Genomic DNA, 18,938 nt, shown 5'->3' on the forward strand with positions numbered 1-18,938 from the left:
CCGGTTCCATTCTCCTCTTTCCTTCGTTGTCACTTTCGCCTTCACTTTCTGAATTTGACGATGCTACCTCTTCACCTACCATTTGTGTGTGCAGGTCAATTATGAATCTTTTGCCTCCACGCTCCATTGATAGGGTATTGCATTTCCAATCATGTTTTACTTTTGCTTGCACCAACCAATTACGTCCCAGAATAGCATCATGTCCTTTTCTTTTCAATGGAATGACCACAAAGTCCAATAAAAATGGTTGCGTTCCAATAGTTACCTGTTGCGCCCTCAAGGTTCCCAACGGTTTGATCCCTTGTTGGTCTCCCGTGAGCAACTGGAATGTAGGTGGCCACAACGTCGGCTTTCCCAATTTCTTCCAAGTATCCTCCGGCAACACATTCACGCCGGACCCTTTGTTGACAATTGTGTCTATCAGAACATTTCCCAAAATCCCCATCTCGACGACTGCCGGATGCCTTCCTGTTATGAGTGCCAGAAGCATTGGGTCTGTTGCCTTCGTTCCACTACTATCCCTTCCTGTGTCCTTCGTTGTTTTCGAAAATGGTGTATAATTCAGAATGGCCGTCCGTAATTGAGGCATTGTGAGAAGAAGGTCACTTATCTTGACCGGTACTTTCGTTTGTAAGATCTGCCATATAATGTTTTGTTTTGTAGAGTTCCTTGCCGAGGTGCCGGTGATGTCTTTCAACTGAGATGTCTCTGCCTGCGATGCCTTTTCAATCTCCGCCCGCGCTTCCCCCACTTTCCTCTTTTCTTCCATGGGGTCTTGGTACACTTTTGCTTGCCTCTGCATAATTGCGAGAACCTCCTCTTCATTCGTCCTGACAGTGATCAAGTTTACTTTGAATTTTGGGCACTTAGCATCTTCATGGTCGCCGGGTCCGCACCATCTGCATAATAATTATGGTGTGTTTTCCGTTGTACAATCGTGCACAAAATGACCCCACAAATTACATGCTCGGCATTGTACTATCGGCCGTCCGTTCACATCATATTGGATTCGACTTCGGCTACCATTGTTATTGTTATTGTTCACATTATTGTTGTTTTGCCCTCTGCTATTATTTCTATACCCACCTGAAGTGGCACCATCAATGTTTGCATTTCCGTTCCGTCTTGACGTGGAAGCTGCCTGTGTAAGAAGCACCTATGGAGATTCTCTGGTTTTCATGTTTAAGGGGCATTCCTTTGTCGAATGGCCCATGATCTGACAAATGTCGCAGAATTGGTTCTTTGGATAGGATCCTTTAGTATGACCATCAGTTTTATACTTTGTGCACCACAGCTCATTGCCCTTTGTCTCCTTCTGCATATTTTTAAACTCCATCATGCGGATCATGTCCTTCTGTAGGGTGCGGACCTTCTTGCTACTGCCTTCATCGTCGCTGCTATCTTCTCCGGAGGGCTCATCATCATCAGAATCAGATGAGCTTGTCTTCTTCTTCTTCTTTGTCTTCTGCTCACTTTCGAGGTTCAATGCTCTGTTATAAGCTTTTGTGTATGAGGATAGCAGCACAATTTTCATTTTCTTCCGCAAGTTTGGGCATAGACCTTCTATGAACCACCTTTTTTGAAGTCTGTCCGCCGGCTTATTTTCCATTTTGTTTATCAAGTCTTTTCATTTTCTGGCGTAGACATGGACAGTTTCATTCTTCCCTTGCTTGGTATTGAAGATCTCGCCAACAATTTCATTATCATAGTGCAATAGTTGAAATTCTACGAGAAACTCCTTTTTAATGTTATTCCAACTGTCTAGCTTCTGCGGATCTGTACTAGTAAACTAGTCAATTGCCACGCCTTGTAGGGTGGCTAGAAATTGCCTCATCCATTTGTCTTGATCAGTTATCCCATTTGCCCTCCAGATCATTTCACATGTTTTGCAATGTTGAATGGGATCGGCCGTACCATCGCCATTGAACTTCGGTAATTTCTCTTTTGGTCCTGCCATCACAATTGGTTTTTGTAAACAGGCGTTGCCCGGTCCTACAACAGTGGCACTGTTCACTCCCACACCGTGGCTTTGCACTCCCACACCGGTGGTTTGCAGTCCCACACCGGCGAACTGTTCTCCCATGACGGCAGACTGTTTTCCCAGACCGACGAATTGTTCTCGTACACCGACGCACTGTTCTCCCACACCAGCGGTCTCAACAGCTGTGAACCTTGGTGAAGAAGGATCTTCTGAAGTTGTCCCCTGCGGAAGTATATCCCGGACGAAGAGTTCACTCCACGCTCTTGCTCCATCGACACTCCGAGCCGTGCGAGTTGATGCTTTTCCATCTAGATTCTCTTCCCTTGGCGAACACAAATTCAAAAACTCCTCCTGTGCTTTTTCCACCAATTCCACCTGCTGTCGAGTTTCCTCCTATAATTCTTTCGTGCTTTGGTTTCTGTCGGCAATCTTCTGGAATCTCCTTCGGCGTTCGGTTTGTTGTGCTAGAATTAATTTTTCTTGCGCAATACGGATTCCATCTTTTCCCTTGACCTTATTTCAATCCTTGTTAGGCTGATTTGGCATTAATCTTCATTCCTCCCACCTTCTAGGTTTATAGGGCAACGACGCCGAATGTTTACCGCATAGGTTAATTAAGAAATGCATACAGATAATGAACACGAATAGTAGAACTCCTTAGATTATTCGCATATGCCAACAGATTACATAACTGGCAATAAGATGCTTTACAATGATCCCAGACGGGGTATAAATACTTTTCACTGAACCTTCGCGAAGGAGTCTGTTGGCTACAAAACATTACCAATCTACCCGTCGGCCCGTCGGCTGCAAAATCTGTCTGCTACAAACAAGTTACCGACGTTGTCAGCAACAAAGTACAAAATCACCGACAACAATCAAGTCGGCTAACATCATCCCCCCCAAAAAGAAAAGTTGTCTCCTGACGACTAACAAAATATCTGAGACAAATTAACAACCAAAATACATTAAGTGACTTACTACAACAAGATAGATCTGCTTCTGTCACATCACTTTGACATTCATTACGTGCCTAAATGTTTACCGCATAGGTTAATTAAGAAATGCACACAGATAATGAACAAGAATAGTAGAACTCCTTAGATTATTCGTATATGCCAACAGATTACATAACTGGCGATAAGATGCTTTACAGTGATCCCAGACGGGGTATAAATACTTTCTGCCGAACCTTCTCGAAGGAGTTTGTTGACTACAAAACATTACCAATCTACCCGTTGGCTACAAAATCTGTCCGCTACAAACTGGTTACCGGCGTCATCGGCTACAAAGTACAAAATCACCGACGACAATCAAGTCGGCTAACAGATGATCCATTTACAAAATTAGAAACCACTTCTCAACAAAGACCTTCAAGTTGCAAATACGTATGCAATAAACTCACATTCATCTATTCTTTTTGTTATATGAGGAGGTTGATTGTGAATCTATGAAATAAATGTACTTGTCTTCAGTTGCCTTAAGACCTCTCACCTTTACTTCACCTTCAATAGCTCTGAGTTTGAGATTGTTTCCTTTTATAAGCTATCTAGGGTCAAGTTTTTGGGTCCTCACTTCGGCTTGATTCTCGCCATTAAGCCGTGGGGGTCACTAGAAATTTCTCTATCTCACTTACTGCTCCTCGGAGTCCCTTGCTCTCTCAGCTGCTCCATCCAGTTGGTCTTACTCCTAGTTCTCTTGGGTTGTTGCCCTTTTAGGTAACTATCAAGATAGGGATTGATTGTCTTTCCATGTTCTAGTACTCTTTTAATGTCCCTCCTCACCTCCTCCTAGGCAGGAGCTGAATAATTGCATTAGGAATCATACTTATAGAGAATACATTGACAACACTTGGGGCAACTACCATGGGGAACTTCGCTTGAAGATGGCTTTCAAAGCTGAGCACTTTTCAAAGAGTCAAGATGACACCATTGTCCTCCGTTTCTGTACTTCTCGTCATTGGCAACACTTCCTCAAGATTCCCCTTGGGTCATTTAGAGTGGGCTCCCACTATCTCTATGTTGAGACCATCCACTTGTTGGACATGTATTTGCCATCTTTTTACTCTCAGCGAGGTTAAATCAGAGGAGTACTTTATCTTCTGTTGTCCTATTAGATTAGAGGCAGCTTCTACTGTCTTTTCGGAGAGGCTCAGTCTCTGTCCTCCTTCAGGTACTTAAATTAGAGTTTTGTTGCTCTTTATCTATAGGAGGCCATTTGTCTTTGAGGTCACTTTATTCAGTGCCGATTGCACCCTTTATCTGATCAAGTCATTTCCGCTTTCTTTCTTGGGATGGTCTGTCGCATCAAAAGTCACTTAGCCACACCTTTTCATTCTTGGTTAACAAGACCCCACAAATCCTACTCATAGAGATCCAATCCTCCCAGTTGGGTGGGTCACCACTAGAGGTAGCATCGTCAACACCACCCCTTATTACCTTTGTGGATTATTGCTTTGGGGGTTTTCTCCATCTCCTTTGTTCCCTAGCTTTTCCTTGTGGCTTGGGGTTGCCTTCTCACACCTTCCATCCTCCATGTGTTTCCAGAGGCCTTGATTTCTCTTTCCTTCTTTTTGCTACTTTGTTTTATAGTCATCGTTTTATTAAAATAATGCTTTATTATTTATTAAATGCTTAATAATGTACTTTGTTGTAAGATTGTATGTGATCTTATCTAAAGTTTCTTTTTAGAAACTTGCTTATTCTGTAAATATTGTAAGCTGATTTATTGAGTGTCTTTGCTCATGTTAATAATCAGATAATTTACCGATTACTTATGTAATATGATATTAAAGCCTTGGCTATTTTTTCTTTTCAAAAATTTATAATTCCCACACCAAATTTATTTGTTCAAAATTTTTGAAATAACTGTGTATTCCTTGCAGTAGTGCAAACTTGACTAGGGTTTATTTGATCACCATTCACTCTACAAATCCTGTGCATGGTTTCTTGTCTATTCGTGGCTCTTTTTTTAGGTTCTTTTGTGCCATTTTTTGCAGGAAAACCCATACTCGCACGACCAATTTTTGGTAGTTTGTGACTGCGTTTTTGGTAGTCGTTTATGGTCGTTCATGCCTCTTGCTACTCGCACATCCATGTTTTTGGATAGTTTTTTGATTCTCAAGGCCAACTGCAACAATAGATTGGGTCTCCCTATTAGTGATGGTGCATTGATGTGAATTGAAGGTGACATCAAACCGTGGAGTGTCACAACTACTAACTGACAGAGAGTAGATTTGCTTCCATCCATAGAATGTAGTACACATCAAGGAAAATGATATTCTTCCCCATAGATTGAATCTGAATGTGGCCATTGCCGACGACAATGCATGTTAATGTTTTATAGCTTGAGTTGGATAAAACATAAAATGTAAATCTATGGATAACTCTTTGACTAAATGTTATTATAGATATATTAAATATATATCTTAATAAATGTATACATTAAATATATACTCACATAATAATATATATAATCTTTTATTAAAATACAAAAATCTTATATTTCATATTCCCATTGGAATAGTTAATAATAAATATGCTTTAAGCCCGTTGGGCCATGCTTGTACTCTTCCCTATTATCCACTCACTAGTCATCTTTAGGCTGTTCATGTGTCTCGACCAACAATTAAGGCATTCACAATGTGATGTGATTGGTGTGTGCTTCATTTGTACTTCTTCGTCCATCGTTGCATAGGGTATACCTAGAAAGGGAGAGGCATGTTAACAAATGGGCGTCTCCCAAGTAGGAGACGCATCCATTCATCGACGTGCCTCCTTATGTAGGTTCTTCCTTATATAAAAGCATTTTGGCAGACTGTTTGAAATATATACAATCGAACACATTGAATTAATATAATAATTTAATAGGGAACAATACTTCTGCCATTACTTCATTAACACCAAGTCAAGTGAATTAATCATTTATATCTATTAATATAAAACTATAAAAAGACTTAGCTATCCTTATATTAAGTCAAGTGAATTAAATCAAATAAATCTGATAGAGAAATTAATAGTGTACTCTTTCCCTCCACTAAAAATAATTGAATCTAAACAATGTTGGTAGTCAGTGAACTAATCTCTGCGGTGGGTGAGATGATGAGAGGCACTTGAATCAATGTACCTCTTAGATGTCTTGACATGATCTGCAGGTCTCTGAGCCATGAAGGCATAAAAGACAAATTCTGTCTCCTTAGTGTGTTGTGCACTATTCGCTTTGGGCTAGGAAAAAGATAGCTAAGCATTTTCGATATTCAACCTTCATGTGACCATACTTGTGATAGTAATTACATGAATGCTCTTTTTCTTGGAGCCTTCTGATGCTAGAGCAGAGGATTTCTATTGAGAAGACTATTGCGAATGAGACTTGCCCTTATCCTTTTGAAATGATTTAGCAACAAAGGCTTTCACTGTGGAGATGGAGATGGAACTGTTGTTCCCAACGATCTTGCTGAGGCAAAAGTGTGCAGAGATTTGTGAAGTTGAGGTCAACACCAGTAGAAGTGATGTTGAGAGTCTCGATAAAATGCTTGTAGGACTTGGGTAAACTTTTGACACTTATTACCACAATGTCCTCTTCCTCCATCTTGCGTCCAATGGCAAGCAACTGATCATGGATTTCCTGAATCTTATTCAAGTGTTCCTGGAATGATTTCTGCTCATCCATGACAATAGGAAACAAAGTGTTCTTGAGAAAGAGGGCCTTGTTTTTGCCTAAATTTTCATGAAGTTTCTTGAGATGTTTCCATATCTCGATAGTTGTCTTGTTAGATAGAATCTGAGGGAGCTGATCATCAGCTATAAATAATTTGAGAAGCATCATTGCGTTTCGATTATTCTGATCATATGTATCCTGATCAGTACCAACTGCAGTTGGGCATTGTGTAACACCCAGAATAATCGAATTAGTATTCCGATATTCAAAGATTGTGGGCATCTGCTACTTCTACATGCCATAATTGCAACCATTGAGCTTTTGATATCCTTAGAACAAAATAATTGTCAAAGATGTCATAGCACGTTTTTCAATGAAAAATTGTGAAGGCACGTACTTCGAGCTAAAAAATTGGAAGACCTAGAAAAAATGAAGAGGTACGTAGAAGAGAGCTTGAAAAACCCAAAAGGAATATGTTTTTGGATTCTAAATCAATTGGCGCAAAAACTGAGGCACAAAAATTGAGGCACCCAAAAAAATGGATGAAAACATAGTTGAGCTCTCGAAAGATCCACCAAGAATCTCTAATTTGTTTTTTGCCATGACCAAGAACTTGAGAGTTTTGAATGAAACCGTAGCTGTTTTTAAGAAACTAAAACAAATTGCAGATTAGGCTATAAAGCATAATGTCCCCAATTTTAATAAAATACTTTAACTAATTAACAGTCCCAAAATTTAAATAATATTATTTGGACCTTTAATTATTTAATAATGGGACCCAATTTTTATTAATTATTTAAAGGTGTTTTTTGTTCGGCACTCTTTTGTAAACCCTCGAGAGTTTTCTCCGGAGGGGTATTTATGTGCGGCATGTAGGTAGTTGTTAGTATGTGATTTGGATTCTTTTCTTTGTACTGCGAATTCCAGTTGGGATTCTCCATTGTTCACCATTTTGGAAGTGAAAGATTTTCGCTACTTGGTTTTCCGGTTTCGGTGGGATTTAACCCTCACCCTATTCCATCTTTGTAATACTTTGCTCAGATTTGGCAAATCTAAGCACCATCATATTTGCAAATTGGAGGAATAATTGTGTCTAAATTGATCATCTCTCTTTGTGTTTGGGCAATTCAATTGTTAGCAATGATTCTTGTGTATTTTGCATTAAATCTAACTTCGACAATATTGGCGTACTGTCTGTACGACTGCCTCTACCACCATTCGTAAATACACTAGCTCAACCATACACACCCAAGCCAAGCACATCACCACCGTGGGACCCTCCATTCTCTACCGCATGGCCTTCCAGTCTGCACCGTACGACCTCCTTTCCCCCACCGTACGACCACCTTGTATTGCCCTTGCATTGCCACCCATCTACCTCCATCGTACATCATATGGCCCTTGCATTGTCACCCCCTTCTACCTCTACTGTACGGACATTTCCACCATACGGCCAGCTTAAACCTTCCCTACTGTACGATCTATTTTGGTTTGACTAGTGTGCAAAGGTCAGGAACATTACATAAACAATGGTGAAAAACAAAGAATCATGGCCGCAAATCAATGACAAAGCCCTAGACATTGTCATTTGTAGCAAATTTGTAGAGAAAAATCATGGGTCTGAGGCGTAAAAGCCACAAGTCACGTCTGAAAACAAACATGACCTAGCAAGGCCGAAAATCATAGAAATCGCATGTAAAAAAACATATGCGAGTTGCAGAACCAACGTGCCCAACAACCAAAAACAATTTGCAGACCAAAAACGATAGGAATGGTTGAGATTTTTAGAGAAAAAACACTGTTAAGAAACCCTATTCGAGTTCTGTAATATTTGATTTTTCCTGCCCACAAGGTATCCTGAAAACTCAATTTTGAATTAAAATAATGCAAATAGTTTAAAAAAAGAAATGATAATTTTTTTTGAAAAAAATTTAACTTTTCTCTACTACCATATTACGGGAAGTAATAGGTAAAATACTTGCTTGATATATTAATAGAGATCAAGAGATCAATATATATAATGATTAAATGATGTTTCCTTAGGAAACGATTCTCAAGAATAGAATCATTATATTCTAGCTAACAAATAACTAATAGCTAACTAAGAGCTAATTAAATATTAAAAAGATTGTAATATTTACAGTAGAGTACAATTGATAGTCATTAAATATAAATAGAGACTAACTATTAGCATAATATGATATGTGTGGTGTGGGTATCCATAAGGCTTGGGAAGAGATGAGGTCTCTCCCAAAGATAATGAGGATGGATAAACCAATGTATAGGATATCCATAAGGCTTGGGGAGGGTTAAAGTCTCCCCCAAGGATTATGAGGATGGGTATACCAAGTAAAGGATATCCATAAGGTCTTAGGAGGAGAATGTTGTAAATGGGATGGTAATATGGGTAGAAGACTATTCTAGAATGACCATAAGGCAAGTAGAGCTTCATGAGGTCCTGTCCAAAGAGCTTGGAACTTGATTATGAACTTCCCTAAGGATGATAAGTAGGGAGTACTTTACACAGGATAAGGGAAGTGATGCTCTAAATCAAGATAAGTTTTATCTTTTGAATTAATCTTAAGATTTACGTTGAATATCATAATGAAATATTTTCAGACTTGATATGTTTATATTTATAGATATATTATAGTTATCAACTCAAGTTGGAATTACTGTTCCAGGTGTAAATTGAGGTAGATCCCACGCGGGGACATTCGATTCCTTGACGATAAACAACCTATTTACATGGCCAGACAATTGCCAAGAGGGCGTAACCATCAACTAAATCATGCTTATACTGCCTGAAGCTGACAAACACTTAATATACACATTCAATACATAGTCAGATAATCAATATCACCAAAACACAGTAACTGACTACAACTTGTATTCTGAACTTTTCTTTTACCCTTTTTGCATTGTACCATCCTCCTTCACGAATAGTTTGGGTTGTGAAAACCTTATAATAGGAAGAGATAGACTTATGTAACTATAGAGTTTTCATTTTAATTGCAGATCATGAACCCTAGCTACTATGATTTGGAGAATACCGAGAGCAACACTGTAAATGCTTACTTGTCGAGGTATTTTTAAAAAAATACGAATTGTATTTTTTAAATTGTACTTAAATGGAAATGACATCTGTTTGACATGCTACAATTACAGGCTAGTAACAGATACATTGCAAGACTTGGAAGATGCTGGTTGTGTAGAGGTTGATGAGGATAGCTTTGTCAAGCCTCTTATGTTGGGCACTGTAGCTTGTCAGTACTATCTTAGCTACAAAACTGTGTCACTCTTTATAACAAATATTGGTTCTGATACTTCTCTCAAGGTAACCTACGGAAAATAGTCATCAATCTTGACTGCAATATTGCCAACTTCAATTTTTAAATTGTGGCATTTAGTTTGTAACATAGTGTAAAATTTGTCAAATGCAGACATTATTCCATGTGCTCTGTGGTGCTTCAGAATATGATGAACTTCCTGTCCGCCATAATGAGGTAGGAAAACTTTAAATCTCTTAAATTTATATTTCTGATTGTTATTGTTTGTAGATGCTTTGGTTTTAGGTGAACATAGGAACTTCATGTGTATAGCAGTGTCCTCCCTTATTTCAACAATTTAGTAAAACATGGTTATAGTGTGGTGGTGAATTGTAATATATGTTTTGAAGTTCTAATTTGTAAAATAATGTTCAGGAAGTATTAACTCTTTTTCTAGTATTATATGGAGACAGAAAAACTTATGTGACAGTCAGTTCAAAAAGATTTTAGCCATTGTTTTCCCCGAGTGTTTACTAGCAAAAGTTCAATATTCTCATTCTTCATATATATTGCCATAATTTTAGGAACATATTAATGAAGTATTATCAAAAGAGGTGGAGTATGAGGTTGATAAGTACAGTTTGGATGATCCACATGTAAAAACCAATCTGCTGCTTCAGGTTGGTTGCATTCAAATTGTAGTTTGCATCAGATAAATTGAAAATTTTGAACTGGTAATGGTTTAAAGATTTATTTTGTGCCAATTTTGAAGATTTTTATGCCTTTTTGTGTGAAATGTTATTTTCGTACTCAGGCTCATTTCTCACGGTTGGAATTGCCTATCAGTGACTATGTCACTGACCTAAAATCTGTTTTGGACCAAAGTATACGAATCATTCAAGCTATGATTGATGTATCTGCCAATAGTGGATGGCTTACAAGTGCCCTAAATTCTATGCATCTTTTGCAGATGGTTGTGCAGGTAAAATTTTATGGCCTTTTCTTGGAGTACTAAGCTTTATCTACGTCTTGCAATATTTGTGATATACTGTTCCAAATCACTCTTTATTTCACACAGTAAATCCAAAGCTTTTAGTCTTAATATCTTTGGCTTGCTTCAACTTGTGCATCATCATAACGATTTTGTTGGTACACAAGAAGAGTGATTTTCTTGAATTGATAACATCATGGTTGCTTTACAAACTCTCATGGTTGCCTTACGTATTGCCTTTGTGAGCAAATCAAATTGAGATACAACCATTCACTTACACAAAATCCCAGTGAAACAGGGAGTCTTACCCAGACAAGTAAAAGTAGCAAAACGATAAGCATTTGATGGCTAAGAGTAGAACATCCCAATTATACATGTCATTCAGCAAAGATAATTAAATACAATTAAATAATGTCTCGACAAATGGCACATTGATTGGAAAAGATTGAATCAAATAGCGTCAAGATAAGTTTTTAGTCATAAGATTAGAAGTTAGGGAGATGACATATGCATTCATTAAAGTGGTATTAAAAGATTTTGTCCAACTTGTAGAAAGGCTGACTCGGTTATAGTTCTAACTTTTAATCTCTAGATTTATTAAATCTTGTTTAGAGCTGTGACTTATTTTAACTTGGTTGTTTATTGATACTTGTTTGAACCTGTGATGTTATTGTCAATTCTGAATGCACCAGAACATTTTTCTACTTGTTACATATGTGAAGTTAATGAGTAGACAGTATGATCCCCATCTTTCTTAGAAATTTACTTGTGTTTGTGTGTACACACCCATATACAATACAGAATTTAGAGCAAACTGCCATACAATTTTCAGGTTCATATGCATCTTTCCTATTTATAGATCAGTTCTTAGGTGCATTTCGCACCCTACTTGGACACCAGTTTTCAGGATTTGCACTAATGAAGAACCAATAATGAACATCTTGATCAATATCAGAATGGTCGATTTAACTATGTTCAATTTATCATAGCTTGTTTAGTTAACATTATTTTTGATTTTAGATTATATTGGAATCATTTGCCTTTCAAACGTATATACATTTGCAGGAAGGTAACTAGATATAATAACTATTGATTACAATTCCTCTTGGATTTGTGTATATGTGCATGTACTTGCATATACACACTTTACAAGAACAGAGACCTTTTTGTTGTGCATACACATTGAAGTCTACCCCATAGTTTACAAACTCCGACTTGGAGAGTACTTGACAAGCCCAACATTTTCAACTTGGCCAATACTCCATATATAGTTGCCAAAAACTGGGCAAAGCTTGGCATGTTAGAAAGAACTAAAATTTGAAATATCTTAAAGAAACATATTTGTCTTTTGTAAAACTCCATTCTAAAAAATGAATTAAATTTATACTGCAATTGTAGTTTCTTGATATGATTGTACAAGCTATTTTGCATCAACTTTTTAAAACACACACATTGATCCATCATTAGGATCAAAGAATGAAAACCAGAGGGTACCATGGTTTTATTGCAAAAACATTTCAAAAAGGTTTACCAACTTATTTTTTAGTTTTTACCTGCATTGACATTTTTACCCATGTTTGCATTTATAAAAATGTGAGAATTGTACTATTGAAAACTCACCCAGCCAAAAAAGTAGAGTTCTCAGCATCTTGGAGAGTACCTATAGAGTTTGCAAAATATGGTTTGTGATACTAGCATACTAGTTTTTAGGTTATTCCCTTGATTCACCTAATGGGTAGTTGTGATCTTATGACAATGGTAGAAATAACCATGCGATAGGTAATTTTCCTTTGCATTTGAGTGGGATAGCTGTATTGTTTGACAATATATTTTTATTTTAGGGGTTTTGGTATTTTGTACCAGAAAGTGTGAAGAAAACAGAATAGGAAAGAATAGGAAAGGAAGACGAAAGAGTATATGCAGAATAAAATACAAAACACACTTCAATCCATGTACACGATAAATAAGTGAACGAAGGTTTACAAGCTTTAATTCGCACAATGCATACAAGAAAAAGATGAAATGGGTTTTACATAAAGTTAGAGAGTAGTATGAAATCCCAGAAGAAGGTACAATGTACTGTAAACATTTTTAATAATTTCCTCAAAAGGAGAGCACAATCTCTTCTCCCTTCTGCTACTAAATTGTTTGAAATGAAGAGTTTGCTTTATGCTTGGTTTTATAATATATATTCATAAACAAATTTTGTCATCCTTTTGTGATTTTTGTTTACTGTTATATCTGATAAATTACATGCTTAAATTAATAATAAAGATGAAAATGCATACAGATAGAAGTATTTGTCTTTATTCGCACATGAAATTGTTACAATAGAAGTCTAGAGATAATTAACGAAGGATCAGAGATGATTTGACTAGATCATACTACTTTCCTAGACAATACAATATGTATTTAAAGAACCCAAGACTTGTTAAAAGAACACAACTGTCAACTAGATGATGCTTATAAGTCAGAATGTTCGAATTCGAATTCAAGTTCGTCAATCATAAAATTTGGATGAAATTTGGCAATGTTAAAATTTTGAAAAAAAGTCTATTTGAACTCATATAAATTTATTTATTTTTAAATTTAAGCAATATACCCACAAAATTGTCAAAATAGTTTGACATTGCTAAATAATTAAACTAAATAACTCAACAGTGTTTTAAAATAAAATAATATTATTATAAATCACAATATTATATTAAATATTATAAATTTAGATGAAGTTCAGAAAGGGTAAAAAGTTGCTGAAATTGGAACTTCATGGATCAAATTCGGCATATCCTGTGACTTAGCTTATAACTACATAATGCTTGTGACTACTCAAAACTGATAAACATTTAATTCGAACAATTAATTAACTGTTTGATAACCAATATTATTGAACATATTATTAACTTTGTACAGCAACTACATCATTCCCTTGAAAAGAAAAAGTCACGTCTAGATGACAAGTAAACTACAAGTAATGTTGGGAAAGACTAACGGATATTATAGACTAGACTGATACACAAACTTGGACTTGTAGTGTACTTTGACAGCACCCGTTGTGGGGTTCTAGAATAGTGTCCCTTATCGGTCCCACAAAGCCCAAATTAAGACCTTCAAAACCACTGAAAACTCCATGTTGCATGTCATTTTGTATGAATTTTAAGAGGCCAAAATGATGCCTGACAAAGCCAAAAATAGAGATTTTGGAGTATTTAGCTAGCATATGATGTTGAGCAGGGAAGTTGTAAGATGGTTGATTGACATGTGATGAAGGGTATGCTGAAGGATGTTTTACAGTGATGTAAGGATGTTGTTGAGTGCTAAGGAAATTTTCATGCTGCCAAATGATGAAATTGGAGTGATTCAGAGTGATATGCCTCCGTGCAAGGAAGCAAAAATATATTAATTATACCAATCAAACTGGGAAAATATATATATGCAAACATATTATTATAATTATTAAATTTAAAACTGTCTAAACTCCGCCCTTAGCATTGGCTCTCCAATATGAAGAGTTTCGTGACCTCTAGTATGGAGGCTGTCTCCATATGGTGTAAACTTTATTGCAAATCAACGATTATTAACTTTTTTAGTTTATTTAAATAAAAATGATCCACTTTTGTGTATGGCACGGAACCCTGAATTTTCTGCTCAGTATTAGGTTATAAATAGCAGAAAAATAACAGTTAGATTGGAAATTTTTTTCTAGGATTTAATCAAATAAAATTATAGATTGTCACACTGTTAAAGGCCAAAGAAGGCTGATTTCTTCTTGACATCATGTTCATTTTTGCCTTCTTAAATCCGGGTTGTGGTTCTTTTCTTTTCCTGCTGTCCTACATGTGATTTATCAAAAGTTGTCAAATAAAAAAAAAAAAAGTTTGTAGATAGCAGTAAGGATTGTATGAAAAGGTAGAACTATTTTTGCATCAACAAATTAAAAACTAATCCAATCTTCTTTTTGAAGTAGGGGTCTTCATAATCCTCTTTTCTTTCTGTCAAGCAGTAGAAAGAAATATGAGAGGGAAGAATTATAATCATATGTGTGTTTCCAAGATAAAGGTATCTAGGGTTTTAATAGAGCTCTGGAATTAAGGGTTGAGATAAATCACACACAATAGTTGGATTTAGTGCACATCCCATTAATTCTAATGAGTCAATAAATCTTGTTTAGTTTTTGTTTAACTTGTTGATTAATGCCTTGGTGGGAGGCCTATGCCACTAGGCATGCATGGATGAGAGAACTGTTATGCTGATGAGGAACAAGGTCAGATAACTGAGATAGGAACTGTATGTAGAAGAGCTAGATCAGTTTTTATGTTGTCATTGATGTCAAGCTGATTGACAGTACTGATTCATGTAGGTTGCAAATCATCTGAAGGATGCGGTTTTGAATACAGAAATGGATGGTAAAGATAGAAGATGAAATGAAGAAGTAATGTTAATTACATGAACTTAAATTGTACAAATGATGAATTGGTCTCTAGCAAGATAATATTGGTTTGGTTATTTTACATGATTCGATGAAGTGTTAAGATGATGCACAAGTAAGTTATTTTGGTTGGTAAGAAAGGAATGAAGTTGTAAAGTGAAAAGTGAAGAAATTAGTGAGTTGCATCGACCTAGAAATGATGATCGGTAGAAGAAGAAGATGGAAGGTTAAGCAAGTCAAGTTAATTGGAGAATAGTATTAACCGAGTAGAAAATGGTTATTGAGCGTTATGGTAATCGGAGTGATGGAGGTGTTTGGTAAAGCAAAAACACAGTTTGGTAAAGAAGAACAATTTATGGAAGATTGATCAAAGGACGACATAGAGTGAAGATGTAGACAAATCTAGAAGATTCTAAGATAAGGACAAAGTCAGTTAGCAAGATCAATGGATGAAATTGGCAAGGTAAAATTAGATGGTGAAGATTTAAGACGTGCTTAGAGATCCAAGAAAAGTTCAAGTTCAATGGTGAAGTTATAGCTGGCATGATCAATAAAATGTTTTACCTTGCATCAAATTCCATGTATTTGAGCTGGTATTGATCATGTGGATGAGAGGAATTCGTGGAAACTCTAATGAATCTGATTCAGTGGCAAAATTTTTCCTATACAAGGATTGGACAAGATGGTTAAAGGTGCTGGTCAAGTTGTTGAATGAGTTGATAGCTAGAAAGTATAGGAGGGCATATTGAGCTGATCTGAAGTGCAAAGGAAGGTGGATTGATGGAGTGATGATCTGTCAGTAAGGAAAATATTTGAGCGGAATGGAGATTTGAACAGGCAAAGTTAGTTGCATATTTATCAAATCATTTCACTGTAACTTTCTAACCATTGTTGCAAAAAATCTCTTAACCGAGTGGATTTAGTAGTCCTATTTGTAAATCCTTTTGTAAGGTGATTTTCTAGTGAATGTTCTAAGTCCTTTAGATAGGTTACTCATTGAAGGTTGATAAGGTTTGGATGATCTTTGGTGAAAATACCCTAACAAGGTCCAATCTAGCAAATGTGTATGTAACCTTTAATAGGGTTGACTCTTAACTGAGCTCACTTCAAAAGAGTGAATTATTTTTGGGTGACAAGTCCTAGATGGTTTTTATGCAAATTGGGTTCCACGTTAAAAATATTGGTGTTAATGTGTGTATGAATGTTTTACATGTTATTTCATGTTTACATGTGAAAACTGTCAAGAATTGTTATTTATTGTTGTGAGTCGGTTGATTCAGTTTATTTTGTTTACCAAGTGAATTCACTGATAAGTATTAAGGTGCTAAAAGTATTGAGAATTGCTAAAAGGACCTGAAGATAACTAATTTACTCCCCCTCTCAGTTATTTAACAATTAGTATCAGATTGAAGGTGTTTGGAGGAATACGTTCGAAAGACATAAGCTAAAGATTCGAAGATATGTAAGAGAGAGGTACCCAAGTTGAATATAAAGAACTTTCCTTCATGGAAAAGCGGGATGAGGCTGTACTTATTTGGAATTGGAGACTATGCATTATATTACCTAGACAATCAATACACATCGCCACCCCTTGGACCTATGATAGTTGAACAAATGAGGGAAAAACAAGAACAAAACATCCTAATGATAGAGATAGCTTCTTCCTTGACTCATGCTGGATTTGATGATGCCAAAGACTATGCTATAGTAAAGGAAATGTGGGACTAACTTACACTTTTTCATGAAGGTGATATGAATATATTGAGGGCTAAGGTTGAGAGTCTTAGAGGAAAATTTGATGAAATGAGAATGCAAGAAGGTGAGAACGTTGTGCGTTACAGTAACAAGATCAAGGAATTAGTTAATGCTATCAAAGGAGTTGGTGGAATGATAAGTGAAGAAGTTGTGGTAAGTAAAGTTCTTAGAAATCTACTGCCTATCTATGGTATTAGGGTTGTTGCTATTCAAGAATTGACATCGATACCTAGTAATGTTATTACTCTTGATGCTTTTGTCGATAGGCTGATTGCATTTGACCTTAATAATTTTGATAATTGTTTACAAAAGATAGAAACTGCTTTAAATTCTATCTCTGACTATTGCTCATATTGCATCTAGATGTCCTGATAGGAACATGAATGACAAGAATGACAAAAGGAAGAATAGATTCTGAACGAATAAAGATTACAAGGAAGTGCTATCTGTTGCAGAGTATTAGACAACTGTTGCAGTATACTTGTCATTTGTTGTTGTCTGGTTGCCAAGTTCCTAAATGTTTGCATAGCCTCTCTATCATAATCAACATCTCTAACTCCGGACCCGCCTAAACCACTCGAACTACCAACAAAACCAAATTGAATCTCAAGTTCACCTTCCCTAAGTGGAGGAGTACGTCCTCTTCAGGTGTAGTGCATAGTCGACACAAATCTCCTATCATCAGCCATGATACTGAATAGACAAAAATGGATCAAATACTGACTGCAATTCTAACCAAGCATTGACCACTATCATTTGATTCAGAGCCCAATTCCTACAGGCTGGCAGGAAACCACTTTGATACCTTTGTAAAAAACCGAACTGGCTTCCAATTTGAATATTGATGCGCAAATTATTGATTTTCCAATTTTAAAAGTTTTTTTATAATTTTTTGGTATTTTCCGAATCAACAACTCCAAAAGTTTTATATGAGAATATAAAAATCAGGCTATAATTGAATAGAAATGCTTTGCACTTAATTTGAACAATCATAAGTCAGAAGTATTTTTTACAAAAAATAGAAACACCTAAATTGCAAATATATTTGATAGCTGTGCCACCAAATTATTTTCTTATGGTTCATGTTGACTTCCCAATATCAACACCCAACCGAAGAAAATGGTTGTCTTTTAGCTGTCCATTGAAAATGCAAAATGCTGGAGGAATGATGTGTGAGGGCTGGAGCTAAACCATGCCTTCCAATTACCACCACACCACTGCTATGTTGGACCACAGACCCAACAATTGTGAACGTTGGCTTCACCACAATCGTCCCACTTGTAATGTAGGGTTGGGACTCGTAAAATATAGTCATCACGTAATCTGCCTACCATAGCTAGCAATATTCAAAAGTTTGCAGACCTTAAGTACAATTTGTCTACCCAAAAATCGATCTAGATCCTTAGCAAAGAAAATTGTAGACCTCCACAATTCACAGGACGAACAATATCAGAATCTCCAAGCCACAATAGACACAGTAGGAGACAATTGCAATTTGTTATAACTCAACAACAAATCGCTTCCACCACCAAATTCGAACAATCTTCTGGAAAACTTCACCAACCCTCAACTAGATAATCAATGAGAAATATAATATTCAAGATTATTCTCTTTAGCTACAACAAATACAGTAGGAGATGTTGGCCAATTGTATACTACAACACAATTGCCAAAAACTTCTTAGACTTAACCCTTATACTTCAGCAAGGGCACACAATTCAGAACTTAGGAAAGCCACAAAGGCAACAAAAGTAAAATATATATTCAAGCGTGCTTTTTCCCAATGAAATGAGCTCTCATTATAATCTTTCTTTGGCCAAAGTTTCCTAAAAATCTCCACTTTGGAAATTGTGGAAGTTT

General features: G+C 36.4%; 1 protein-coding gene across 1 annotated transcript in view; it reads left to right on the plus strand.

Moving 5' to 3' along the window:
• Nucleotides 1–18,938, plus strand: part of LOC149540794 (U5 small nuclear ribonucleoprotein helicase) — a 316,081-nt gene that overhangs the window by 274,930 nt on the left and 22,213 nt on the right. The window contains exons 42-46 of the mRNA XM_089801877.1: nucleotides 9,656–9,723; nucleotides 9,806–9,974; nucleotides 10,081–10,143; nucleotides 10,491–10,586; nucleotides 10,721–10,888. Coding sequence (XP_089658003.1) covers nucleotides 9,656–9,723; nucleotides 9,806–9,974; nucleotides 10,081–10,143; nucleotides 10,491–10,586; nucleotides 10,721–10,888 — 564 coding nt within the window. The remainder of the gene's footprint in view (nucleotides 1–9,655; nucleotides 9,724–9,805; nucleotides 9,975–10,080; nucleotides 10,144–10,490; nucleotides 10,587–10,720; nucleotides 10,889–18,938) is intronic.

This window comes from Cupressus sempervirens, chromosome 9 (assembly GCF_028749045.1).
Source record: "Cupressus sempervirens isolate cs-2001-9-10 chromosome 9, ASM2874904v1, whole genome shotgun sequence".
In the NCBI taxonomy this organism is placed as follows: Eukaryota; Viridiplantae; Streptophyta; class Pinopsida; order Cupressales; family Cupressaceae; genus Cupressus; species Cupressus sempervirens.